This window comes from Mobula hypostoma, chromosome 1 (assembly GCF_963921235.1).
Source record: "Mobula hypostoma chromosome 1, sMobHyp1.1, whole genome shotgun sequence".
In the NCBI taxonomy this organism is placed as follows: domain Eukaryota; kingdom Metazoa; phylum Chordata; class Chondrichthyes; order Myliobatiformes; family Myliobatidae; genus Mobula; species Mobula hypostoma.
The window spans coordinates 16,609,917-16,637,362 of record NC_086097.1 but is presented as its reverse complement, the minus strand read 5'-3'; the positions used below and the strand labels follow the sequence as shown (position 1 = coordinate 16,637,362).

Below are 27,446 nucleotides of genomic sequence, written 5' to 3'. Positions count from 1 at the left end.
GCTAACTGAGGTGCTGACAGATATATTCAACATCTCTCTGGAACAGTGTATTGTCCCCTCGGTTTTCAAGGCGGGAACCGTAATTCCAGTGCTAAAGGAAGTGACAGTAACCTGTCTCAATGACTTGTCCGATGGCATTAACATCAACCATTATGAAATGCTTTGAGCAGCTAGTCATGGAGCACATTAAAGCCTTTCTCTTGGCTACATTGGACCCTTTCCAGTTCACTTATCACTCAAATCTATCTACTGGTAGCCTCTGCCCTCCACTCTGTCCTTTCCCACCTGGAAAATAGGGTCTTGTTTGCCAGGCTGCTGTTTATAGACCAGTTCGATGTTTTAACACCATCATACCCCTAAAACTGGTGGGGAAACTGTCCTCACTGGGTCTCCACAGTCAGTCTGTGTGGGCAGCAATGTCTGTATTCTCATCACACTGAGCACTGGTGTTTCCCAAAGTTGTGTGCTTAGCCTGCTACGGTTCACACTGCTGATTTATAACTGTTGCAGGGTACAGCTCAAAATGTGTCATCAAGTTTGTGGATGACAATAGTGGTTGGCCTCATCAACAACAATGGCAAGTTAGAGTACAGAGAGGAAGTGGAGCAGCTTGTGGACTGGTGTGAGGAAAAACTGCCGAAGTCTGAACATGGAGAAAACCAAGGAAATTATTGTGGACTTTAGGAAGATAAAGATGAATCACCACTCGGCGCATACATGCTCCTCCATAGAGAGAGTTAAGTGCAGCAAATTCCTGGGAGTTCACATCATGGATGACCTCACCTGGTCTCTTCGTATTGCCTCCCTGAATAAGAAGGCACAGCACTGCATCCAGTTCTTAAGGAGATCGAGGCAAGCGGGGATCACCTCTCCCCCCACCACCACTGGATTTTACAGGACCACCACTGACAGCATCCTGACAAACTGCATGTCCCCTGGTATGGGAGCAGCTGAGCATCAGACTGGAAGTGTCTACAAAGGACTGAGAACGACTGAGGAACATAGGGGTCTCCCTACCACCCGTCGGGGACATTTATCAGGAGCTCTGTGTACACAGGGCTCTGAGAATTATCGAGGATCCCATCCATCCATCCATCTATCCAGCATCCTTTTTGACTTTCTACCATCAGGCAAGAGACTCCAATGCATAAAGACAAGAATGGTCAGGATGGGAAACAGTTTCATTATGGTTCTGAACTCACTGCAGCATCGCAGTCAAAGTGTCACCTTTAATTTATGTACTTTATTTTGTTTATTTATGCATAGTTCATTTGTAGATTTTATTCTTCCTTCCTAAGTTACTGTGTGTTATGTTTACTACTGTACTACACTCTGGTCCAGAGAAACGTCTTGTTTGACGATATATATAGTTAAATGACAATAGACTTGATTGGGCAAGCCGAATCACAGGACAATTTACAAAGACCAATTTACCTTATAACTGGTACACCTTTGGACTCTGGGAAGAAACCAGAGCACCCAGAGAAAACCTACGCGTTGTGAGAATATAACAATCTCCTTATAGACAGTGTCAAAATTGAACTCTGAACTCTGGAACATCCTGAGCTGTAATAGCTTTGTGGTAACCGCTATGCTACCACGGCGCCCTAATTCTCAATTAAAACCACAGAATTACCTGGTCATCATCATATTGCTGTTCACTGGATCTTTGCTGTTTCGGGTAAATCTTTCTGTTTCTGTGGCTGTCATTGCTATAATGACACTTGCACTTTCAGAGTACTTCATGTCTTGAAATCATGAAAAGAGCAGTGTAATTGTCCCTTTAGAGCAATGGTACATCTAAACTTGTCTCAGTATAAAGGAAATTGCACTCTTGAGTGCTCTATGTATTAAATTAGAATTACATTTCAATTGCTGTTAATTGGAAAACTAATCTTGCAGGCTTCGGAAATTTTAAACAAAATGCCAGAGATAATTGGTCAGGCAGCATAGGGCAATTAAAACAAAAACTGTGTGCCATTTTAACAGTTTCTTCCCCCAGGCAGTTAATCTGATCAATCATTTTAGTTAGCCTGTCTACCATCCCTCCCCCCCCCCCCCCATTTTATATTGCTGTTTACATCTTAAACAAATGCTGGTATTTATGTATTTATACATATTTATTCCATATCCATACTTAAGCCTCAAACTTATTTTTAATAATTCTTGATAATTGAATGTTTTTGTTGCATATTGTGCCAAGACACACAAGAAGATCCTAATATATGTAAATGTATATGGCAAATAAAGTTGATTCTTGACCTTTAGAGAGTGAACAGAGTGTTTCAAATTGATGAACCTTTCATCCTTCTCCTATTAAAAAAAGTGCTTTTGAAGCTGTGGATCAAAGAATGGCAGGAGGTGAACGATCAGATGTTGCATTTTTCATGCTTGCATAAAAAATGTTAGGGTTGGTGATGTTGAAGAAGTGAACTGGAAAGGATCTAGAGAGAATAGATACTTTTGCGAGTGGAGTTAGAGGGAACTAAAATATCCATATGATATTTGGATGAATTAATAATTTTGGAAGCTTTTCTATGCACGGAAGAAATCTATATAGTCATGATGCTATTCCAGACTGATCTGTATTTAGTAATTTGTTCCTTGAACTGTAATCGTTAAGCTGTATGTACCTATAATAATCAATCATTTGTAATAATCTGGTTCAAAAGTGTTATGTACTTCTTATATGTCTGTGCAAAGTAATTTCTCTCAAAAAAAACCTCATCTTGTTCTTTACATGTTTCTGTAACATTTGCTTGGTGTAATTGTTAGGGATTTATTACAGACCATAGAACAGTACAGCGCAATGCAGGTCCTTTGGCCCACGATGTGCCCATCTTTTAACCTACACTAAAGTTAATCTAATGCTTACCTCCTCCATAGCTCTCCATTTTTTTAAATCAGTGTGCTTATTTAAGAGTTTCTTGAATGTCATTTTTATATGAAGAATTAGCTTTTTCTTAAAATCCAAACTGCTGTAACAATGTGTGCATTTAGGAATTTCCAGCTGCTGATTCTTCACATCAACAATAAATTTAGAAGTTTGGTTGATCGTTTAGCTTGGCAAAATGTTTGCATACGTTTTGGCTCCAATCAGGAAGCCATCATCAGTGCACATTTGAAAGTGTTGTCTCTTCAGAATGCCGGTTTATATAGTCCTCTGAATGGATATTGATTAGACGTCATGATCGAACCAGCCAACTAAATCAGGATGTCTAATTAATATCCATTCAGACCCCGGAGGAGTATATAAGCCAACATTCTGAGGAGACAACACCCTTAATTGCACACTGACGATGTCTTCTCGATCGGAGCTGAAATGTTTGAAAACATTTAGCCAAGCTCGGCAATCAACAAACTTCCGAATAGCCAACACAAGCTACCAATATTCCACAATATTTCAAACCAATAAGTTTATTAATCTTGCAATAAATCCATACTTCTGTGTATTCTGTGCGAGATGTAAATGTGGTTTGTGGAGGCTTCAGTCTGAGTTAGATGGAGTCTTTTTTCTGGTTCATGTAACAAAAGGATGGTTATTTTGTTACACAGCTAAAACAACTATTCTAGGACAGGTTATTTTGTCATATTTCAGGGTTCAATGAAATTATTTGCTCACAGAATAAGCAGTATAGGTAGTAATAAATACAACAGCTAGTGCAAAGCAGTAGTATGGTGCAAAGATTTTAGTGGAGAAAGAAATGCAGAAGTGACAACAGAATAATGGAGAGAAGTGGAATTTAGAGTACGAGAAAGCGAATGTAGAAGATTGAGAGGAGATTTGATAAAGGTATACAAAATTATGAAAGGTATAGATAGGGTAAATGCAAGTATGCTTTTTCCACTGAGGTTGTATGGGACTACAACCAGAGGTCATGGGTAAAAGGTGAAAGGTTAAAAGTTTAAGAAGAACATGAAAGGAAACTTCTTCACTTAACGCAGTGGTCCCCAACCACCAGGCCGCAAAGCATGTGCTACCGGGCTGAGAGGAAACGATATCAGTCAGCTGCACCTTTCCTCATTCCCTGTCACGCACTGTTGAACTTGAACTTCCCCCGGACATATCAGAATGGGAAGTGAATTAAAATGGGTGGCCAATGGGAAATCTCGCTTGTTCTGGTGGACGGAGCATTGATGTTCGGTGAAGCGGTCTCCCAATCGACGCTGGGTCTCACCAATATACAGGAGGCCATACTGGGAGCACCGAACACAGTATATGATGCCAACGGACTCACAGGTGAAGTGTTGCCTCACCTGGAAGGACTGTTTGGGATCCTGAATGGTAGTGAGGGAGGAGTTGTAGGGGCAGGTGTAGCACTTGTTCCACTTGCAAGGATAAGTGCAAGGAGGGAGATCAGTCGAGAGGGGACGAATGGACAAGGGAATCATGTAGGGAACAATCCCTGCGGAAAGCAGAAAGTGCGGGGGTGGGGGGAAGATGGGTTTAGTGGTGGGATCCAGTTGGAGGAGGCGGAAGTTTGGGAGAATTATGTGCTGGATGCGGAGGCAAGTGGGGTGGTGGATGAAAACAAGAGGACTCCTATCCCAGGTAGGGTGTTGGGAGGATGGGGTAAGAGCAGATAGATGTGAAATAGAAGAGATGCGGTTGAGAGCAGTGTTGATGGTGGAGGAAGGGAAGCCGCTTTCTTTGAAAAAGGAGGACATCTCCTTTGTTCTGCAATGAAAAGCCTCATTATGAGAGCAGATGCAGTGGAGACGGAGGAATTGAGAGATGGGGGTGGTGTCTTTATAAGAAGCAGGGTGGGACGAGGTATAGTCCAGGTGGCAATGAAAGTCCGTTGGTTTATAATACACATTGGTGGATAAGCTGTCTCCGGAGATAGAGGCAGTGAGATTGGGGAAGGCAGTTCTTGATACATCTAAGCTTGATGGTTTTGCTGCGGTTGCTATTGGTGCTTTTTCTTACTTTCTGGGTGTAGGAAGTTGTGGAACTTTCTATTTTGCTGTTTAAGATTTCAAGGTTTTATTCTCAAGGGCAGGTTTGTTGTTGGTGACTGTTAAGAAATTCAATGTGTGAAAACATGGGATCCTGTATGTATTGAATTTATCTTGGCCTTCTAATATTTTTAAAGCTACCTGGAGCTAAACATTGCAACCATTCATGTGGCAATTGTTCAGCTAAGTTAAGTATTATTTCAAATCAAATGAAGCTGTGTGTTAAGATTGGCAATCCCACACTGTGCATGCCAGTTATTAAACTAAATTTTGTACTCTTTTGTTTGTAAGTGCTGTGATTTGATCATACGTGACATTTGGTATTTCAAAGTTTCAAAGTGCATTTATTAAAGAATGTTTAAATTAGACAACTTCAAAATTTGTTTGCTTACAGGTAGTTGCAAAGTAAGGAACTCAAAAGAACCCAATTTAAAAAAAGACCAATGCCCCTCTGCCCACAGAGAAAGGGAAATAAACACAAATCATATAAACAATAGCAGCAACAACAGCACTCTGAACAAAGTTGAGTCCTTAGAACCAGATCCCCGGAGTAGGCCCAAAGCTTTGGTATTCAGTTCATATCAGTGGGGCAAATTGCCGCAAAGTTCGATAATGGATATTGTAGGGTTATCCACAGCATTGAACATTGCTCATACAGAAAGTTGAGACTGTGAACTTGGCAATATGTGAAGGCTCTGTTTGTAGTAATAAATTTCAAGGGAGATGGTGTTGGTTCAGTATCTGTATCCAAGCTGCCAGTATGTCTATCCTGGCTGCTAAAACTGGATTGTCAGCCTAAGTGAAGAATTGTGTTTAGTGTCTAAGCATGTCACTTAAAGATAGAGCTGGTGTAAGGATCAGTTAGTCTTTTTTTTCTCTGCTTCATGTAATCATAGCCTATTGTAGAAGTGTTTTGTTTTAGTTTGGGTAATTTTTTCTCCAAAATGAACACAGCACTGTTAAATGCTAATTGATTAATCGCAGTATATCTTCATGAATGGTTTATCTGTTTTAGAATTATCCTTGAACATCTGATTTTCTGTTTTATAAAGGTCAGTCTTATTTTGATGGCTACTTGAAATACATTTTCCATGTCAGTAGGTGATGTAACTTCCTCAGATCCAGCCTTTAGGAAAACTTGCCATTTCTGAGTTACAAGAATTTTATTTGTTTATGGGATTTGGACTTTACTGGCAAGCCAGGTCTAATTACCCCAGAAAAGCTATTGAAGTTTGCTGGCCTGAGTTACTGTAGTCATTTTGGTGAGGGTATTTCTACAGTGTTGCTATATGGGAGTTCCAGAATTAAGACCTTGGCTAATGTTTCATTGATCACTATTGTTCCATGTTGTGGATGATGCCTATTGTTCTGGAGTTGCTCCACAGCAAACTAACCCAGCTGACTATACCGTACAATGTCTGTCAGTGGATTATGAGGTTTCTGTCAGGAAGAAAGTAATACATAAGGCCGGTCTCCTACTTGTCCGGTCTAATGCTTATAAGCACACACTGTCCCCAGGGCTATGTTCTTTTACCACTCCTCTTGTCCCTTTATCCAAGTGACTGTACCTCCACTGGCAAATCCACTAAAATCCTAAAGTTCACAGATGACAGTACTGTAGCTGGTCTCATCTCTAATAATGATGTGACCTGCTATTAAATAGAGGTAGACTGTCTGGCAGCATGGTGTGCTCATAACAATTTGGGGCTTAGTGCTATAAGAGAATGGAAATGAGGATTGAGTTACGCCGACAACCCCCAACCTACCCCCTCCTGGAAATTCATGGTCTGGCTGTGTCTGTGGATCAGTCATTCAAGTTACTGGGGACGACCACTACCAATACTTAGAAGTGGGACAAACACATTACTCACATCACTAGGAAAACCCAACAGAGATTGGTCTTCCTGTGCCGGCTTACGAAAATTAACTTCTCAGAATGTATCCTGATGAGTTTTTACTCAGCCATCATTTAGACTGTTGTGACCACCTCTATCACTGTTTGGCTTTCCGCCACTACCTCCCTCTGCAAGCTGAGGTTGCAGTGAGTGATCCACTCGGCAGGGAAGATCATTGGCTGTCAGCTCCTGACATTAAAACACCTGTTCATCTCCAGAGTGAAGAAAAGAACTGAAGAAATTACTGCTGGCTCTACCCACACCAGCAGTCACTTATTTACCAGATACCATCAGGGAGACACTAGAAGTCTGTCAGCACCAACTCAAAGCTTCTCAACAAAACTCACTCAGGTGTAATACTGTAAATGCTTAACTGTCCCTGCACAACATCTGTTAAATGGTCTTTCCTGCTCTCCTTGTTCTGTTGATAATTATTGAGTCTGTTCATATGTTCACATCTGTTTGATTATTGACATTTGCATATGTGATTGTTTTTCTAATTGTTGATTGCTCATGGCTGTTTGCACTATTGTCTTGAAAATTGTTGGTTGCTGATGTGTTGTCTGTTGTAGTATTATCCTGTGATTTATGCTTGGCGTCAAACCACAATCAATTCTGGTTGTTTCATGTACTGGCAATAAAGTGATTCTGATTCTGAAATCTTTCCACGTCAGGGGGTTTGTAATTTGGAAGACAACTGCAAGTATCGGTGATATTATATGCCTGCTAGCAGAGTGTTATATGTGTGATATCTTACAGTAAACTTGAATACAGTATCTTGCAGCAACCTCAGTGAGTATTACAGTGCATTGCATCAGTGGTGCACTGGTGGTAGTGAAAGTGAATTGTGATGGATAGGGTACTGGTAATTTCGGAAGGTTTTATTCTACAATGTGTCAAGCTTTCTTTGGATTCAGTGACATAATGGATCATTTCTAACATATATTGCAGTTAGACCGTAAGACAAAGCAGCAGAAGTCGGCCATTCGGCCCATCGAGTCTGCTCTGCCATTTTATCATGAGCTGATCCATTCTCCCATTTAGTCCCACTCCCCCACCTTCTCACCATAACCCTTGATGCCCTGGCTACTCAGATACCTAACAATCTCTGCCTTAATTACACCCAGTGACTTGGCCTCCACTGCTGCCTGTGGCAACAAATTCCATAGATTCACCACCCTCTGGCTAAAAAAATTTCTTCGAGTCTCTGTTCTGAATGGGCGCCCTTCAATCCTTAAGTCATGCCCTCTCGTACTAGACTCCCCCACCATGGGAAACAATTTTGCCACATCCACTCTGTCCATGCCTTTCAACATACGAAATGTTTCTATGAGGTCCCCCCTCATTCTTCTAAACTCCAAGGAATACAGTCCAAGAGCGGTCAAACGTTCCTCATATGTTAACCCTCTCATTCCCTTAATCATTCTAGTGACTCTTCTCTGAACCCTCTGCAACGTCACCACATCCTTTCTTAAACAAGGAAACCAAAACTGCCCACAGTACTCCAAGTGAGGTCTTACCAGTGCCTTATAGAGCCTCAACATCACATCCCTGCTCCTATACTCTATTCCTCTAGAAATACATGCCAGCATTGCATTTGCCGCCTTCACCACTGACTCAACCTGGAGGTTAACCTTAAGGGTATCCTGCACGAAGATTCCCAAGTCCCATTGCATTTCAGAACTTTGAATTCTTTCCCCATTTAAATAATAGTCTGCTCGTTTATTTCTTCTGCCAAAGTGCATAACCATACACTTTGCAACATTGTATTTCATTTGCCGCTTCTTTGCCCATTCTCCCAATCTATCCAAGTCTCTCTGCTGACTCTCTGTTTCCTCAGCACTACCGGCCCCTCCACCTATCTTTATATCATCAGCAAATTTAACGACAAAGACATCTATTCCAAAATCCAAATCGTTGATGTACAACGTAAAAAGAAGCGGCCTCAACACGGGCCCCTGTGGAACACCACTGGTAACCGGCAGCCAACCAGAATAGGATCGCTTTATTCCCACTCTCTGTTTCCTGCCAATCATCCAACGCTCTATCCACGTATGTAACTTCTCCGTAATTCCATGGGCTCTTATCTTGTTAAGCAGCCTCATGTGTGGCACCTTGTCAAATGCCTTCTGAAAATCCAAATAAACAACATCCACTTTTGCATCTCCCTTGTCTAGCCTACTTGTAATTTCCTCAAAAAATTGTAATAGGTCAGGCAGGATTTTCCTTTAAGGAAACCATGCTTAGTTCTGCCTATCTTGTCATATGCCTCCAGGTACTCCGTAACCTCATCCTTGACAATCAACTCCCAACAACTTCCCAACCACCAATGTCAAGCTAACAGGTCTATAATTTCCTTTTTGCTTCCTTGCCCCCTTCTTAAGTTGATGGAATGTCTGTGGAATTCAAAGTTCAAAGTAAATTCATTACCTAAGTACATATATGTCCCCATATACAATGCTCAGATTCGTTTTCTAGTGGCATGTATCGTAAATCTAAAAAACACAATAGAATTAATGAAGTACCTCACTCAGCAGGATAGACATAGAGCCAATGTGCAAAATACGACAAACAGCAAATATAAAAAACAAATAAAATGAGCAATAAATATTGAGAACATGACATGAAGAGTCCTTGAAAGAGAGTCCATAGGTTATGGGAACAGTTCAGTGATGAAGTGCGTGAAGTTCAGTGAAGTGGTTCAAGAGCCTGATGGTTGAGGGGCAGTAACTCTTTATGAACCTGGTGGTGTGGGTCTTAAGACTCTTGTACCACCTTCTTGATGCAGGAGCAAGAAGAGAGCATGGCTTGGATGGTGAGGGTCTGCCTTCCTGCAACACTGCTTCTTGTAGGTGTGCTCAGTGGTGGAGAAGGTTTTACCCATGATGGACTGGGCCATATCCACTACTTTTTGTAGGATTTTCCGTTCAAGGATATGAGTGTTTCTATATCAGACCATGATGCAACCAGTCAATATAATGTCCGCCACACATCTATAGAAGTTTGTCGGAGTATTTGATGACATGCTGAATCTTTGCAGACTTCTAAGAAAATAGAGGTGCTACCGTGCTTTCTCTGTGATGTTACTTAGATGTTGGACCCAGGACAGATACCCTGAAATGATAACAGAGGAATTTAAAGTTGCTGACCCTCTAATTGCCTGATGAGGACTTGCTCATGGACCTCTGGTTTCTTCCTCCTGGTCAATAATCACCTCTTTAGTCCTGCTGATGAAACATCCTGGTTTCCTCTGCTGCGTAAGTCAAGGGAAGACAATCTCCAGCCTCGCCAAACGCGTGAGATTGAGGCACGAGCCCACCCCAGACCCCCTGTTTGTGTGGATGCTCTGTTATTCGTTACCCTGTTACAAATAAGTGCTACAAAATAACAGACAATACACTGCATACAATTAAAAGATTTAGCTTTATAAGTCTTAATTTGACTAACGGGTTAGTAAAGAAAAGAACAAAAAAAAGAAAAGGGCCAATTTTAATGAAACAGTGTAATGTGTACAAGTTGGCACTCACAGTTTCCCTAGGCTACCGATCCTTAATCAATCTCACATTGGGCTTCATCAAATCATGGACCTGCTCCAGGTCGAACCCTACGACCTCTTCCCTCTGGCGTCTTCTCTCTTCATCTCTCTTGAAACCAAAAAAAACCCAAGCCCAACCTTAGTGTCCCTCACCAGAGAAACCTCCCCTTCTGTTCAGCTATCCTAATTGGATGGCAGGCATTTTTCCTCGGCCCTTATCCTCAACAATAACCCAAGGTTATTGGGTTTTCAGCCAATAACATAGGCTGAAAACAAGCAGCCTGCACGGAACAGCACAAAATGAAATACCTACAACATAACACTATTAAAATGAGCGGTGATTGTTGTGTCACCACACAGCCAGATTGTCAATCTCCCTCCTATATGCTGATTTGTCACCACCTTTGATTTGGCCAATGACGGTGGCGTCACCAAATATGGCATTAGAGCTGTGCTTACCCTCGCAGTCATAAGTATAAATTGAGTAGAGCAGGGGTCTAAGCACACAGTCTTGTGGTGCAAATGTGTTGATGAAATTGTGGAGGAGATGTGTTTGCCAATCTGAACTGACTGGGATCTACAAGTGAGGAAATTGAGGAATGGATTTGGGGCAGGATATATATCTTTGACCTTTTGGACCATTGCTGGTCTAGTTAATTTTTTCATTGATTAGATACTTAGCAAAGAGAATTTTGCTGAATGATTTTGGAGTCGTGGTTAAACCCTCTCGTTGACAAAGTTTGTGTAGCAGAAATAGTATTTGTCATTTATTGTACCTTAGTTAAGTGACATCCAAGTCTTCTTGCATGCAAGCTTATTTACTAGTTGGTTTAACATTATGCTGTCATCAGAGAACTTGTTAATTCTTGACATTATCTTTAATGAAGCGATTAGTTGAGCCACCATTTCTGCCTATATCCTTCAAATGCAGTGACTGACTTTAATAAATAACTATTTTCTTTAGCATTGTCTTTGACACATACATGCTAGACTCCCTGTCTTTGAGCATGGCAGTGTTCTTAGTTTGTCCTCCCATTTGTGACTCATTGCAGGAATTCAGAGCTTTGACCTGATGTGATTGCTTGGCCCTGTATATTGCATACTACTTTTGCTGCTTAGTAAGTCTGTAGTCCTATGTGAGGGCTTCATCAGGGTGGAACCTCAGTTTTAGATGCATCTGATGCTGCTCCATACATGCACTTTGGATTCTTCTTTGATCTGGGTTTGATCACTTGGTTTGATTATTATGGTTTGGTGAGAGGTATGCGAGAGTGTGAAGTTATGAGAGTGTCATAAAATACCTTGTTGTTACTACTGATATCGTCAGTGAACCACGGCGATGTGCTACAGGCTAATTAGAAAACTTTTAAATATACCTCTTCTGAATTACACAATGCAATCTGCAGCCTGTAATTTCCCTTTAAGCAATGTATTTTTGAACCGCCTTAATGAACTAAAGATTTCACAATCTGAAGGACTCGGCGGACTTAACTCATAATCATATAGATATGGCGCCTTTAAGCAGATGAAGGTACATTGATATAGAAGGAAGAGAGGGAGAAGGTGAGGCCTTCAAGCCAGGCTGAAACACCAAGAAATGAAAGCTCTTCTACCTAGTATCTTATTAGTGAACGGTCGCTGTAGAAAAAGGTTGAGGACCTGAGGGCAAGATTACTCTTATCAGAGGGAAATGAGGAATTGGTTTGTTCTTTGTTTTATGGCTATATGGCTCACTCTGAATACACCAGATTCGGCAATCAGACCTGAGGGCTTCTTGCTATGGACCAAACTGCCAACTGAGAGAAGGCAAAAGATGGTGTAGTGTGCTTCGTGATAAACTCTTTGTGGTGCTCAGATGCAGTGGTCTTGTCGCACTCTTGTTCCCTTGACTTGGAACATCTAACAATTAAGTGCTGACTTCCCAAGAGAGTTCCCCTTTCATGGTTCTAATTGCAGTTTACATACTGCCAAAAGCTGATGTTAACCAGGTACTTGAGATATTGAATGCTGCATCGCCAAACAAGAATCTGCCCACCCAATACATTTGAAATAGTTGGGGACTTCAATTAGGCTTGTTTGAAGAAATTTCTGCCCAGTTATCATAGCTATAAACCTGCAGCATCAAGGGTCCCAACACACTAAGCCACTTCTATACTATGTTAAGGAATGCTTACCGTTCCATGCCTAAACTGCATTTTGGGAAATCTGATCACTTAGTTGTCCATCTACCTATGTGCAGCCTGAGGCTAAAGAGTAAGGCTCCAGAGATAAGGACCACAAAGAGGTGGTCACAATAGGCAGAGGAGCACTATGGAATTGTCTTGAGTTGGTGGACTGGGCCATGTTCAAAGACTCATCAAGGAACACAGTTGTCACGGAATTTTTTAAAATAGTTGTGGACTAGTCTGTCCCTACAAAACCATTCAAAGACTCCCAACCAAAAGCACTGGGTGAACTATGAGATTTTGCTCTCAGGTCTGGCAACCAAGTAAGACACAGTGGCATGCAAAAATTTGGGCACCCCGCTCAAAATTTTTGTCACTGTGAATAGCTAAGCGAGTAAAAGATGAACTGATTTCTAAACGGCATAAAGTTAAAGATGACACATTTCTTTAATATTTTAATCAAGAAAACTTTTTTATTTCCATCTTTTACAGTTTCAAAATAACAATAAAGGAAAAGGGCCTGAAGCAAAAGTTTGGGCACCCTGCGTGGCAGTACCTAGTAACACCACTTTTGGCAAGTATCACAGCTTGTAAACACTTTTTGTAGCCAGTTAAGAGTCTTTCAATTCTTGTTTGGGGGATTTTCACCCATTCTTCCTTGCAAAAGGCTGTGAGATTCTTGGGCCGTTTTGCATGCACTATTTTGAGGTCTATCCACAGATTCTCGACGATGTTTAGGTCAGGGGCCTGTGAGGGCGATGGCAAAACCTTCAGCTTGTGCCTCTTGAGGTAGTCCATTGTGAATTTTGAGGTGTGTTTAGGCTCATTATCCTGTTGTAGAAGCCATCCTCTTTTCATCTTCGGCTTTTTTACAGACGGTGTGATGTTTGCTTGCAGAATTTTCTGGTATTTAATTGAATTCATTCTTCCTTCTACCAGTAAATGTTCACTGTGCCACTGGCTGCAACACAAGCCCAAAGCGAGATCGATCCACCCCCATGCTTAACAGTTGGAGAGGTGTTCTTTTCATGAAATTCTGCACCCTTTTCTCTCCAAATATACCTTTGCTCATTGCGGCCAAAAAGTTCTATTTTAACTTCATCAGTCCACAGGACTTGTTTCCAAAATGCATCAGGCTTGTTTCGATGTTCCTTTGAACCTTTTGGCCGCAATGAGCAAAGGTATGTTTGGAGATTAAAGGGTGCAGAATTTCATGAAATGAACCCCTCTCCAACTGTTAAGCACAGGGGTGGATCGATCATGCTTTGGGCTTGTGTTGCAGCCAGTGGCACGGGGAACATTTACTGGTAGAGGGAAGAATGAATTCAATTAAATATCAGCGAATTCTGGAAGCAAACATCAGACCGTCTGTAAAAAAGCCAAAGATAAAAAGAGGATGGCTTCTACAACAGGATAATGAGCCTAAACACACCTCAAAATCCACAATGGACTACCTCTAGAGGCGCAAGCTGAAGGTTTTGCCATCGCCCTCACAGTTCCCTGACCTAAACATCATCGAAAATCTGTGGATAGATGTCAAAAGAGCAGTGCATGCAAGATGGCCCAAGAATCTCACAGAACTAGAAGCCTTTTGCAAGGAAGAATGGGTGAAAATCCTCCAAACAAGAATTGTAAGACTCTTAGCTGACTACAAAAAGTGTTTACAAGCTGTGATACTTGCCAAAGGGGGTGTTACTAAGTACTGCGATGCAGGGTGGCCAAACTTTTGCTTCGGGCCCTTTTCCTTTTTTGTTATTTTGAAACTGTAAAAGATGGAAATAAAAAGGTTTTCTTGCTTAAAATATTAAAGAAATGTGTCATCTTTAACTTTATGCCTTTTGGAAATCAGTTCATCTTTTACTCGCTTAGCTATTCACAGTAACAGAAATTTTGACCAGGGTGCCCAAACTTTTGCATGTCACTGTATAAGAGGTCCAGCTACGATCTCGAGAAATCATTTAGCGTGCGGTGGCAATTCTAGATCAAACTTGAGTCATTGGGAGATGCTCGACAGCTGTAGCAGGGCTTGAATGCTAATACCTCTTTTAAAAAAAAGCTAAGCAACGTCGATGACATACTGGCTTTACTCCCAGAGAGCGCACTGCCTTTTGTCCACTTTGACCATCCAAACATGGAGGAACCTTCACCAACTCCCACAGTCCCCAGTGACCCTGTGATTTCAGTCTCTGAGGCTAACATGAGAACATCCTTCAGGAGGGTAAATCTACAGAAATCATCTGGCTCAGATTAGGCTTCATCTGGAAGCATACAGGTTTCAATTATACTCATGTCTAAGAAGAACATGATAACCTGTGTCAATGACTAGCATCCAGTATCACTTACATCAACTATCATAAAGTGCTTTGAGAATTTGGTGATGAAACATATCAACTCTTGCCTGAGAAGCGACATGGGCCCCTTCCAATTTGTCTACGGGCTCAACAGGTCCACATCAGATGCTATTTCATTGGTTATTCACTCAATACTGGAACATCTAGACAGCAAAAATGTATACATTGGGATGCTCTTTTTCGACTTCAACTGGACATTAAATACTATCCTCCCCTCAAAACTAATCAATAATAGGTGATTATTCATGGATAGGTACATGGAGCTTAGAAAAATAGAGGGCTATAGGTAAACCTAGTAATTTCTAAGGTAGGGACATGTTTGGCACAACTTTGTGGGCCGAAGGGCCTGTATTGTGCTGTAGGTTTTCTATGTTTCTATAAGCTTCAAGACCTTGGCCTCAGTATCTCCATGTGCAGCTGGATCCTTGATTTCCTCATTTGTAGGCCCCAATTATTTCGAACTCAACGGCTGTGAAGGTGGATGAAGGCTGCAACAAATCCATCAGCTCCATTCGTCATGCCATTGGAATTAGTTGGTTGATTTGTGAAGTATCGTGTGCTTCTTGGAGTGCAACATCAAGGACACGTTAAACAAATACACGCAGAGGCATCTTCACTCTGTGGGTCACTTCTTCAGAATGAAGACCATCACCCTCGACCTTGAGGGATAGCCATGACGACGACGAGACCCCAGTCAGTTTGGATTGGCAATATCAGCACAGGTGCACCACAAGGCTGTGTGCTTACTGTTCTGCTTGCTTTATACTTATGACTGTGAGACTAAGCTGAGCTGCAATGCCATATTTAAGTTTGTTGACAGCACTACTGTTGGTGGCCGAATCAGAGGTGGTGACGAACCAGCATATAGGAGGGAGACAGAAAATCTGACTGAGTGGTGCCACAACAGCAACATCTCACTCAATGTCAGCAAGACCAAGGAGATGATTATTGACTTAGGAGGAGGAAACCAGAGATCCATGAGCCAGTTCTCATCGAGGGATCAGCAACTTTAAATTCCTCGATATTATCTTTTTAGTGGATCTGTTTTGGCTTAGCACAGAAGTTTGCGAAGATTTGGCTTGACACCTAAAATCTTAACAAACTTCTGTAGATTGAGGTGGAAAGTTTATTAACTGTTGTATCATGGCATGGTATGAAAATACCATTGCCCTTGTATGGAAAATGTACAAAAAGTTATCGATGTGGCCCAGTCCATCACAGGCTAAGTCCTCCCCGCCATTGAGGTAATCTACTTAGAAAACTATCGCAGGAAAGCAGCATCCATCATCAACGACCCCCCTCCACCCAGGCCATGCTATCTTCTCGCTGCTGCCTTTAGGAAGAAAGTACTGGAGCGTCAGGACCTGCACCACCAGGTTCAGGAACAGTTGTTTCCCCTCAGCCATCAGGCTCTTGAACCAGAAGGGATAACTTCACTCTCCCCATTACTGAATAGTTCCCTAAATCTATGGGCTCATTTTCAAGGACTCTTCATCTCATGTTCTTAATATTTATTGTTGGTCCATCCTGTTGGATGTGGTCTTTGACTGATTCTATTGTTTCTTGGATTCACTGTGTATGCCCACAAGAAAACAAATCTCAGGGTTGTATATGGTGACATATATGTACTTTGAAAATAATTTTACTTTGAACTTTGATAGCCATTGATCTTGTGAACACCATTGCTTGAACATGGTTTGCATGATTACTCTGAGAAACTCCTCCCTGCCTCAAGTAATTATATGATTTATTCATTTGGCCATCTTATATAGTGGTTAGACTACTGAGAAATTTTTGGTGATGGACAGTGTAGACCCTACCCAGAGTACTTAGACCCTTGGATTTTGATTTACTGCTTTCAAAAGTCCTTCAGCATGAGGAAAACAGAATGGTCACTTGTAGCATGATACCTACATTTAAATTGAAGCCAGGAGATGTTGTGATATTTGAAATAAATGATTGAGATGATCTTTCTTGATGTATAGCACTGCATCCTTCTCTGGTCAGCCTGGTATGACTGTAGGACAGGGTGTTCAGGTGCTTGCTTGGAGCCTGAATCACGTATCTTGTAGAAACCTGAGCACAAAAATCCTCAGTGTACCCATGGTGGTGCCATACTTTTGGAAGTGGTCAATTTTAGAGGAGAACACACTTCAGCTAAATGGACTATTAGAACTATTTTAAGAAAATCATAAGGGTTATCCATCTCTGCCATGGATGGTCCCAAGCCCAGCTGTGAAAGAAGGAGGGTTGGCATGGAGATAGCAACCCCATCCATTTAAAAATCCAAGCTACAGAAAGATACCAACAGAAGCTCTGAAGACCTGATCTCTGGGATTAGAAGGATCTTCCCTAGAAGAAATAAGACAGGCTACCCCATGGAACTTGAAAGAGCGGTCCAGGACAGAGGACCATTGTAAGCGGCTGTCAGCGGCCTATGCCCCAGTAGGGATGATGGGCTTAAGAAAAAGAAGTGGGATTATCTCTGAATGTGTGGCACACCATTGGGTTTTGGTGAGGCTCTCATGCCTTCATGAAGGTATGGACTTTAAAAATCAGAAGGCAGGCAACAGTAGCCTTTCAGTGTAAAGGTTTTTTATGTGTGCCAGAAGTGGAAAACTTTTCGAAAAAGTGCAAAATATTTACAGTGCAAAAATGGCAAAGCAACAAAAATGACCAAAAAGAAAATGCAGAGATATACCATCAGACCTTTCGGGCTACAGCTCCAACACATCAGCCTGAAGTAATATGCCTCACCTTACCACACCTTCTCTTGCTCTTCACTTACACCTAAATGAGCCATTAAGTAATGATCTCCTTACCCTAGGAGAAAAGAGATAGCCCGTTCTTTGGAATGCAGGGGTGTATGTGTGGTGGGGGGGGGGGGGGAGTTGTTACCATGACCAACAAGAAAAGAAGGAGTTCATATTCTTCTTCAAAATATACAATCATTGGCTGCTTTATTAGGTACAGGAGGTGTATGTTAAAGACTTGAGCATATCTCCGGATTGTAGGATATACGCATTTAGTGCTCTGTATATTCTGTTTAAATTGTCCTTTGACGCCTTCGAAGAAATTTAAAGGATTTAAAATTTAAAACTAACACATTTAAGTGTACCTGAGAGAAAATCTGTTTCTAATATCTAAATTTTTTGTATTAACATGTCTTTTCATCTATTTCAGTCAACTTCAGCAAGCACTGTGACAGCATCTGGTGACAAAAAGGCGAATGATTACTCCAAAGCAATAAATGGCTCTTATCAAGTAAGTATAATGAGATTGGCTTTGTTTTCACATGTACATCGAAATATGCAGTGAAATGTGTCGTACACATCAAATGAGTCCACAAATGTCGCTACATTCTGATGCCAATGTACCATGCCCACAACTCCCTAACCCTAATCTTGCATCTTTGGACTGTGATAAGAAACTGAAGCACTTTCGGAAACCCACTCGGACATGGGAAGAACATAGAAACTCCTGACAGGCGGTGGTAGGAATTGAACTCTGAACTTACAGCAGGTGCTGTAATAGTGTTACGCTAACCACTGTGCTACTGTGCCCTCATACAAAATATGTATTAATTTGGATGAAGTGTTGACCTATTATCACATGGAATTTGATACCTGAGCAATTCTTGCATTTGGACCTTGCAGTCTGCTTAAGAGTCACAGAGTCCTGCAGCACAGAAACAGGTAGTTAGGCCAACTGTGATAGTGCCAACCATCAAATACCAATGTACAGTAGCCCATATTTCCCATTAACAATTCACCAGCCTCCTTCCACCCATTCAGCATAATAGGGGCAATTTAAGATGATGTGTAATAATACCAACCAGCATGACTGGGCATGTGGGATGAAACAAGTGCCCCTGGAGGAAGCCCACGTAATCACAGGCAGAATGTGTTAAGTCAATGTGAGCAGCTCCAGAGATATAGATTGAGTTTTAATCTATGATGCTGTGAGACAGTAACAGTAACATACTTGTGAATACTCTTCCATAGTTAAGTCCATAGATGATAATATAGGCTTTAAATGTGAAAATAATTTTAACCAAAGAGATCCTAGTAGCAACACTTAAAGACTGTCAACATAATTCGCTCTTTTACCTTTGAGTTGTAAAGTTTCCCTGGGTTTAAGTCCTGATTCAAGTACTTGCCTAAATGCCTAAATATCAATGAGGTATTTACCTCCGCCATCCCTTCAGGCAGTGCAGCCCAGACTCTAACCAGCATTCTGTGTGAACGAATACTCCCTCAGATCCTGTCTCATCTTAAACTTGCTCTCTTCTTAGATAGCCCCATCATGGGACAATGTTCCATTCTATGCCCCTCAAAATTTTATATATGTTTCTCAGGTCACTTCGACCATCTTTGCTTCATTAGAAAAATAAACTAAGCCTGTTCAGTCCCTTATAAGTGAGAAGCTGCACTCCAGGCAATAGCCTGAGGAATCTTCCCTGCACCCTCTCCAGGGCAATCATATCCTTCCTATATTGCGATGATTAGAAGTGAGTGACTGACCTCTTGGCACTTCATTACCTTTCCATTGGAAGAATCTCAGAGTGTGATCTCTACTCTGATGATTGCAACTCCCAAGAATCCTCAAAAAAGTTTGCTTGATTGGCACTCCACCTCCCCAGATAAGTATTACTGCCAGCACATACTATCTATGAAATACACCACTTATTTGCAAAGCTATTTAGATAACAGCTTCAAGTTTGCAAGAGAGAAAAGTTAGCAGGTGTATGGGAGAGCCGTGATCTGTTGATTCTTTTCCAAATTGCTTATAATCTTGACTTAGCTAGGTATCACTGGTCTTGCTTTGTCACCTCCTGTCTAAAATATTGCTGAAGACCTCTGAATCCAAACTCGACATGTTCTTCCAGTGCAGCTATAGCGTCAGCTTGGAACATAGAATATTAGACAGTTCAGTATAGGAACAGGCCCTTCAACCATGATGTCAGACAATCCTGTGATTGACTGGTGACTTTATTTGATTGGGAAATGCAAGTTTGTTCTTTTACTGTTTGATATACTGTATTATGAAATAAAATGAATCATAATCTAGAAGGGTGGTAGTGTTTGAAGACTGTAGTTAACTGAACTTGTCAAACAGAAAAGATAAGGTTAGCAACTTTATTGAAACATTCTGCAACATTAAGAATTGTTTCCATAAGTAAGTGGAGAGGTTGAGTATTTCAAGGAGGATTTAAGAACTGTCTTGAATTGTTTCTTCTGTTCATCTTTGGTGTCTCTTTCAAGAGTTGAGTGTTGTCTGATGTCACACCATCAGAGTTTTCTGAGTATAATTGTAATGCAAAATGTTCATAATGTTGCTCCAGTAAGGTATTGATCAGAATTGTGCAGGTTAGTTCAAGAACTGAATGGTTGAAAGGAAGCTGTGTTTGAATTTGGTGGTGTGGGACTTGAAGTTTTGATAGTAGCGAATGCAAGAAGATGGCGTGATCTGGATGGTGGAGACCATTGCTGATAGATGCTGCCGATTTGAGGTGGCGCCTCAGATAGATACTCTCAATGGTGGGCAGGATAGTATGGATAAAAACTTGTTTGGAAGCAAGAGGAAACTGAGCTGGACAACGGCTCAATAATAGCCCATTTATAGACTTGATATACTTCAAACAAAATAGCAAGACATGAAAGAGCATTATGCTGGGTCATACCATTGAGCTCAGCAAGAATAAACATGAATTAAAAATGGATAGGAATCAAGCCCAATATTAATGCAGAAAATCAGAGAGGGGCGGAGCTGGATGATTAATAGACTAGCAAAGGATTGGCAAATTTGTGGATGACACCAAAATTAGGGGTATAGTGGGAAGTAAGGAGAAAGAAACCAGAATAAAGTGGTGGGGGGGGGAGAAGAGGAAGGATTACGAGCTCGAAGGTGATGAGTAAAGCCAGGTGAGTGGGGGAGAACGATGAAATAAGAGTCTAGAAGATGGTTGGTAAAGGGCTGGAGAAGAGCAATTTTGATAGGACAGGAGAGTGGGCCACAGAAGAAAGGAAAGAAGCAAGAGTAGTGCGTAGATGTGATAGGCAGGTGCGGAAAAGATTTAAGAGTGGTGGCCAGAGTGGGAAATTGAAAGAGAGAAGGGGGAGGGAGGAAAATTACCAGAAGTTGGACAAATAGATGTTTATGCCATCAGGTTGGAGGCTATCCAGACAGAATATGAGATGTTGCTCCTCCATCCTGAGGGTGGCCTCATCATGGCAGCAGACGAGGCCATGGACCAACATGCTGGAATGGGGATTGGAATTAAAATGGTTGGCAACCAGGAAATCCTGCTTTCTGCTTTTTAGCACAATGACCTCCATAAATCAAGAATTGAGTTTTAGAGTTGGGTTGTTATAAAAACAGAAAGTAGGTGCAGGAGTAGGCCATTCGGCCCTTCGAGCCTGCACAGCCGTTCAGTATGATCATGGCTGATCATCCAACTCAGAACCCTGTACCTGCCTTCTCTCCATACCCCCAATCCCTTTAGTCACAAGGGCCATATCTAACTCCCTCTTAAATATAGCCAGTGAACTGGCCTCAACTATTTCCTGTGGCAGAGAATTCCACAGATTCACCACTCTGTGTGTGAAGAAGATTTCCTCATCTCGGTCCTAAAAGGCTTCCCCTTTATCAAACTGTAACCCCTCGTTCTGGACTTCCACAACATCGGGAACAATCTTCCTGCATCTAGCCTGTCCAATCCTTTAGGATTTTATACGTCTCAATAAGATCCCCCCTCAATCTTCTAAATTCCAGCGAGTATAAGCCTAGTCGATCCAGTCTTTCATCATATGAAAGTCCTGCCATCCCAGGAATCAATCTCGTGAACCTTCTTTGTACTCCCTCCATGGCAAGAATGTCTTTCCTCAGATTAGGGGACCAAAACTGCACATAATACTCCAGGTGTGGTCTCGCCAAGGTCTTGTACAACTGCAGTAGTACCTCCCTGCTCCTGTACTCGAATCCTCTTGCTATGAATGCCAGCATACCATTCGCCTTTTTCACCGCCTGCTGTACCTGCATGCCCACTTTCAATGACTGGTGTACAATGACACCCAGGTCTCATTGCACCTCCCCTTTTCCTAATCGGCCACCATTCAGATAATCTGTTTTCCTGTTCTTGCCACCAAAGTGGATAACCTCACATTTATCCACATTAAATTGCGTCTGCCATGAATTTGCCCACTCACCCAACCTATCCAAGTCACTCTGCATCCTCTTAACATCCTCCTCACAGCTAACACTGCCACCCAGCTTTGTGTCATCCGCAAACTTGGAGATGCTGCATTTAATTCCCTCATCCAAGTCATTAATATATATTGTAAACAACTGGGGTCCCAGCACTGAGCCTTGCGGTACCCCACTAGTCACTGCCTGCCATTCTGAAAAGGTCCCATTTATTCCCACTCTTTGCTTCCTGTCTGCCAATCAATTCTCTATCCACATCAATACCATACCCCCAATACCGTGTGCTTTAAGTTTGCACACTAATCTCCTGTGTGGGACCTTGTCAAAAGCCTTTTGAAAATCCAAATATACCACTGGTTCTCCCCTATTCACTCTACTAGTTACATCCTCAAAAAATTCTATGAGATTCGTCAGACATGATTTTCCTTTCACAAATCCATGCTGGCTTTGTCCGATGATTTCACCGCTTTCCAAATGTGCTGTGATCACATCCTTGATAACTGGCTCTAGCATTTTCCCCACCACCGATGTCAGGCTAACCGATCTATAATTCCCCGGTTTCTCTCTCCCTCCTTTTTTAAAAAGTGGGGTTACATTAGCCACCCTCCAATCCTCAGGAACTAGTCCAGAATCTAAAGAGTTTTGAAAAATTATCACCAATGCATCCACTATTTCTTGGGCTACGTCCTTAAGCACTCTGGGATGCAGACCATCTGGCCCTGGGGATTTATCTGCCTTTAATCCCTTCAATTTACCTAACACCACTTCCCTGCTAACATGTATTTCCCTCAGTTCTTCCATCTCACTAGACCCTCTGTCCCCTACTATTTCCGGAAGATTATTTATGTCCTCAGTGAAGACAAAACCAAAGTAGTTATTCATTTAGTCTGCCATGTCCTTGTTCCCTTGTCCTTGTCCTTGTTCTGGCTGTAAGGGACCTACATTTGTCTTAACCAATCACATATCTATTCACATATCTATAAAAGCTTTTACGGTCAGTTTTTATGTTCCCTGCCAGCTTTCTCTCATAATCTTTTTTCCCTTTCCTAATTAAGCCCTTTGTCCTCCTCTGCTGGACTCTGAATTTCTCCCACTCCTCAGGTGTGCTGCTTTTTCTGGCTAATTTGTATGTTTCTTCTTTTGAATTGATACTATCCCTAATTTCCCTTGTCAGCCATAGGTGCACTACCTTCCCCGGTTTATTCTTTTGCCAAACTGGGATGAACAATTGTTGTAGTTCATCCATGCGATCTTTAAATGCTTGCCATTGCATATCCACCGTCAACCCTTTAAGTATCATTTGCCAGTCTATCTTAGCTAATTCACATCTCATACCTTCAAAGTTACCCTTCTTTAAGTTCAGAACCTTTGTTTCTGAATTAACTATGTCACTCTCCATCTTAATGAAGAAGTCCACCATATTATGGTCACTCTTACCCAAGGGGCCTCGCATGACAAGATTGCTAACTAACCCTTCCTCCTTGCTCAATACCCAGTCTAGAATGGCCTGCTCTCTCGTTAGTTCCTCGACATGTTGGTTCAGAAAACCATCCCGCATACATTCCAAGAAATCCTCTTCCTCAGCACCCTTACCAATTTGGTTCACCCAATTTATATGTAGATTGAAGTCACCCATTATAACTGCTGTTCCTTTATTGCACGCATTTCTAATTTCCTGTTTAATGCCATCCCCAACCTCACTACTACTGTTAGGTGGACTGTACACAACTCCCACCAGCATTTTCTGCCCCTTAGTGTTATGCAGCTCTACCCATGTCAATTCCACATCCTCCCGGCTAATATCCTTCCTTTCTGTTGCGTTAATCTCCTCTCTAACCAGCAGTGCTACCGCACCTCCTTTTCTTTCATGTCTATCCCTCCTGAATATTGAATATCCCTGAATGTTGAACTCCCATCCTTGGTCACCCTGGAGCCATGTCTCTGTGATCCCAACTATATCATATTCATTAATAACTATCTGCACATTCAATTCATCCATCTTATTATGAATGCTCCTTGCATTGACACACAAAGCCTTCAGGCTTGCTTTTACAACACTCTTAGCCCTTATACAATTATGTTGAAAAGTGTTGAACTATAGTCACCTACATACAGGAAAAATAGCAATAAGATTGAAAGAGTGCAGAGAAAATTTACAAGGATGTTGCTGGGACTGGAGGATATGAGTTATAGGAAAAGGCTGAATAGATTAGGACTTAAACCGCCATTATCCTTCATTAAGGATCCACACCACTCTCTCTTCTCACTCCTGCCATTGGGAAGAAGGTATAGGAGCCTCAGGACCCATATCTGCAGATCAGGAATAGTTATTACCCCTCAACTATCAGGATCTTGAACCAGAAGGGGTAACTTCACTCACCTAATCACTGAAATGTTCCCACAACCTATGGACTTACTTTTAAAGAATCTCATGGTCTTGATATTTATAGTTTATGTATTATTATTTCTTCTTGTATTTGTACAGTCTGCTGTCTTGATTGTCCATTCTGTTGGGGGCAATCTTGCATTAATTCTATAGTATTTTGTATTTACTATGAATGACTGCTAGAAAATGAATCTGGATTGTTTATGGTGACGTGTACCTTAATAATAAAATTACATTAAACTTTGGAACATAGGAGAACAAGAGATATTTTATAGAGGTGTACAAAATTATGAGGGGTATAGATAGGGTAAATGGATGCAAGCTTTTCCCATTGAGGTTGGCTGAGACTAGAACTGGGCGTCTTATTTAAAGGTGATAGATTTAAGGGAAGTCTGAGGGAATAACTTTTCACTTAGAGGGTGTTGAGAGTGGAATGAGCTGCCAGTGGAAGTGGTGGAAAAGTTTATGGATGTGAGGAGCATAGATGGTTTTAGTCAAGGTACAGGTGTGGACTAGATGGGCTTAAGGGCTGTTTCTGTGCCGCAGTGCTCTATGACTCTAGAGTTGAGAAATGGGCAATTAATACAAAGTACATTGTATAAATTTAGATTAGCAAGCTGTAGCAAGTGGGAATCAGGGCTACAGCCTCAATCAACTATGTACAGATGTATTTTGATTTAAATGATAGGACTAATTGTATTATAGCCTTTTCAATTATAACATAAATAGAATTAGCAACTCAAGTTATGACAGCATCGCAAAACCAACAAAATGATATAAATAGAGCAGGTGGTTGGACATAAGTTTGGCAGATGGAGTATAATGTGGGAAATTAATATGCATTATCGGCATTCTGTTAGCAGCAACAGCAACAATATTGGTATCATGGAGGCAAACAGTATGGAGGTCAGCAGGAACAGAGTCAGAGTGCAGAAATGAACCAGATCAGTGATTCTGCACAGCAAAAACCTGGAGAGGCCAAGGGCTGTTATACTACACAGCCACCATTGCCACCGGCTCCACCTTATGAGGCATCCAAAACACAACCACCGCCTCCACCTCCTAAAGAGGAGATGCCTCCACCTCCCCCACCTGAAGAAGCAAAGGTAAATGAGTCCTTTTTGTGTCTTACATGTAAATTTATGTACTTTCCTTTTTGACATGTAGAAAGAGAATTTTAACAGCTATACATTTTCCATGACATAAAAACTTGCAGAACACTTTGGAAGCTATGAATGAAAATCAGTAGATACCATTTTCCTGTTGATAAACTGAAGGAAATTAGTAGTATATCTTTCGGGTTACTTTGCACAAACTTTGCAATGGATATACAGTATTTTAATAGCAAGGATTGTTTTGAAGTTCAGTCAGAATTTAAATCATTCCTTACAATGTAAATGTTAAAAACTGAATGTATGCATAATAAGATAAATCATCCAGTTCTGAAATGGTTTGCATTGAAAGAAGGAAAATTGTATGAGAAAAATTAACTGCCTGTGATGAACAGACATTCTCAAATCAGAAGCCGTGAATGAACCGGAAGATGTGCAATCTGCTGAGGACTAGATCTGCAGCATTCCAAGAAGGCGCTGTGTACCACAAACGTGCTGTGTACTCCGAATTGGCATTGTAATTTTCTGCTTATCTTTCCTTCTTTCTGCATTCGTCTCATATCAGGTATAGATTGATTGACTTTTTTGAACATCAGAAAGACGGCATTCAATCATAACGTGCAGCCTTTCTATCACTGGGACCCCCTGCTTGCACAAACCACAAGAGGTTCATTCACCACACCGGCATTGCTGAGGAAGCGTCGCCAGCGGCGAGGAAGAAGAGCCAGCGTCTTGGTTAAGTTGAGACAGTGCGCAAATTGGCTGCCACTCCCTAGCATACTTCTGGCCAACGTACAGTCCCTGGTCAACAAGCTGTGTGAGCTGGGAGCCAAAATATCCTACCAACAGGAAACAAAGCACTGTAACATCTTATGGTTTACCGAAACCTGGTTGTTGGAGGAAATACCAGATCAAACTATTGAACCCATTGGGTTCTCTGTGTTCCGAGTGGACAGGACTAAAGACCTCTCAGGGAAAAGTAAAGGTGGGGGAGTATGTTTCATGGTGAACAGTGGTTGGTGTGCCCTAGGTAGCATGCACACCCTCAAATCCTTTTGCTCCTTATGTCGACCTTTCTGGCTCCCTGGAGAATTCACGTCTGTTGTTATTACATCTGTGTACATCCCACCATAGGCTGAATCCAAACTGGTTCTCAGTGAACTTTGTGAAACCATCAATATCCATGAAACCACACACCCAGAGGCTGCTTTCATCATTGCTGGAGGCTTTAACCAGGAGTCGCTGACCAGAGCTTAGCCGGTTCTGCCAACGTATTGAGGTGAGCACACAGGGAGTAAGCATATTTGACCACTGCTACTCTCCCTTCTGCAATGCCTACAAAGCACTTTTCCACCCTCTGTTTGGAAAGTCTGACCATTCCTCCATCTTGCATCTGCCCGCCTGCACACAGAAATTGAAGCAAGAAGTGGCCATGGTGAAAACTATTCACTGTTGGTCCAACCAATCAGACTCACGTTACAGGGCTGCTTTGACAGCGTCACCTAGGAGCTATTTTGAGCTGAGAACATTTCCGAATACATGCAGCGTCATTCGGAAGTGCATTGAAGACATTGTTCCCCAAAAGTCAGTCCAGGTCTATCCAAACCAGAAGCCTTGGATAAATGGTTCAGTGTGTGTTCCCCTCAGTGCAAGGGATAAAGCCTTTGCATCTGGAGACCAACAGGAGCTCAAGAGATGCCACTATGATTTACGTAAAGCCATCAAGGTGACAAAACGGCAATGCAGACAAAATCCAGTCACAACTCTGCAACAGTGACACGCAGCGTATAGCAAGGACTGCATACCATCATGGACTTCAAAAAGAAACACAGCAGTA

General features: G+C 41.7%; 1 protein-coding gene across 2 annotated transcripts in view; it reads left to right on the top strand.

The window, feature by feature from the left end:
* Positions 1 to 27,446, top strand: part of LOC134344335 (YLP motif-containing protein 1-like) — a 123,204-nt gene that overhangs the window by 11,265 nt on the left and 84,493 nt on the right. Inside the window, exons 2-3 of one of the 2 annotated variants that reach the window (XM_063043945.1) lie at positions 18,089 to 18,169; positions 25,361 to 25,603. In XM_063043945.1, the coding sequence (XP_062900015.1) occupies positions 18,089 to 18,169; positions 25,361 to 25,603 (324 nt within the window). Of the gene's footprint in view, positions 1 to 18,088; positions 18,170 to 25,357; positions 25,604 to 27,446 lie in introns of both variants that reach the window. The other variant, XM_063043937.1, reaches the window with a different exon arrangement.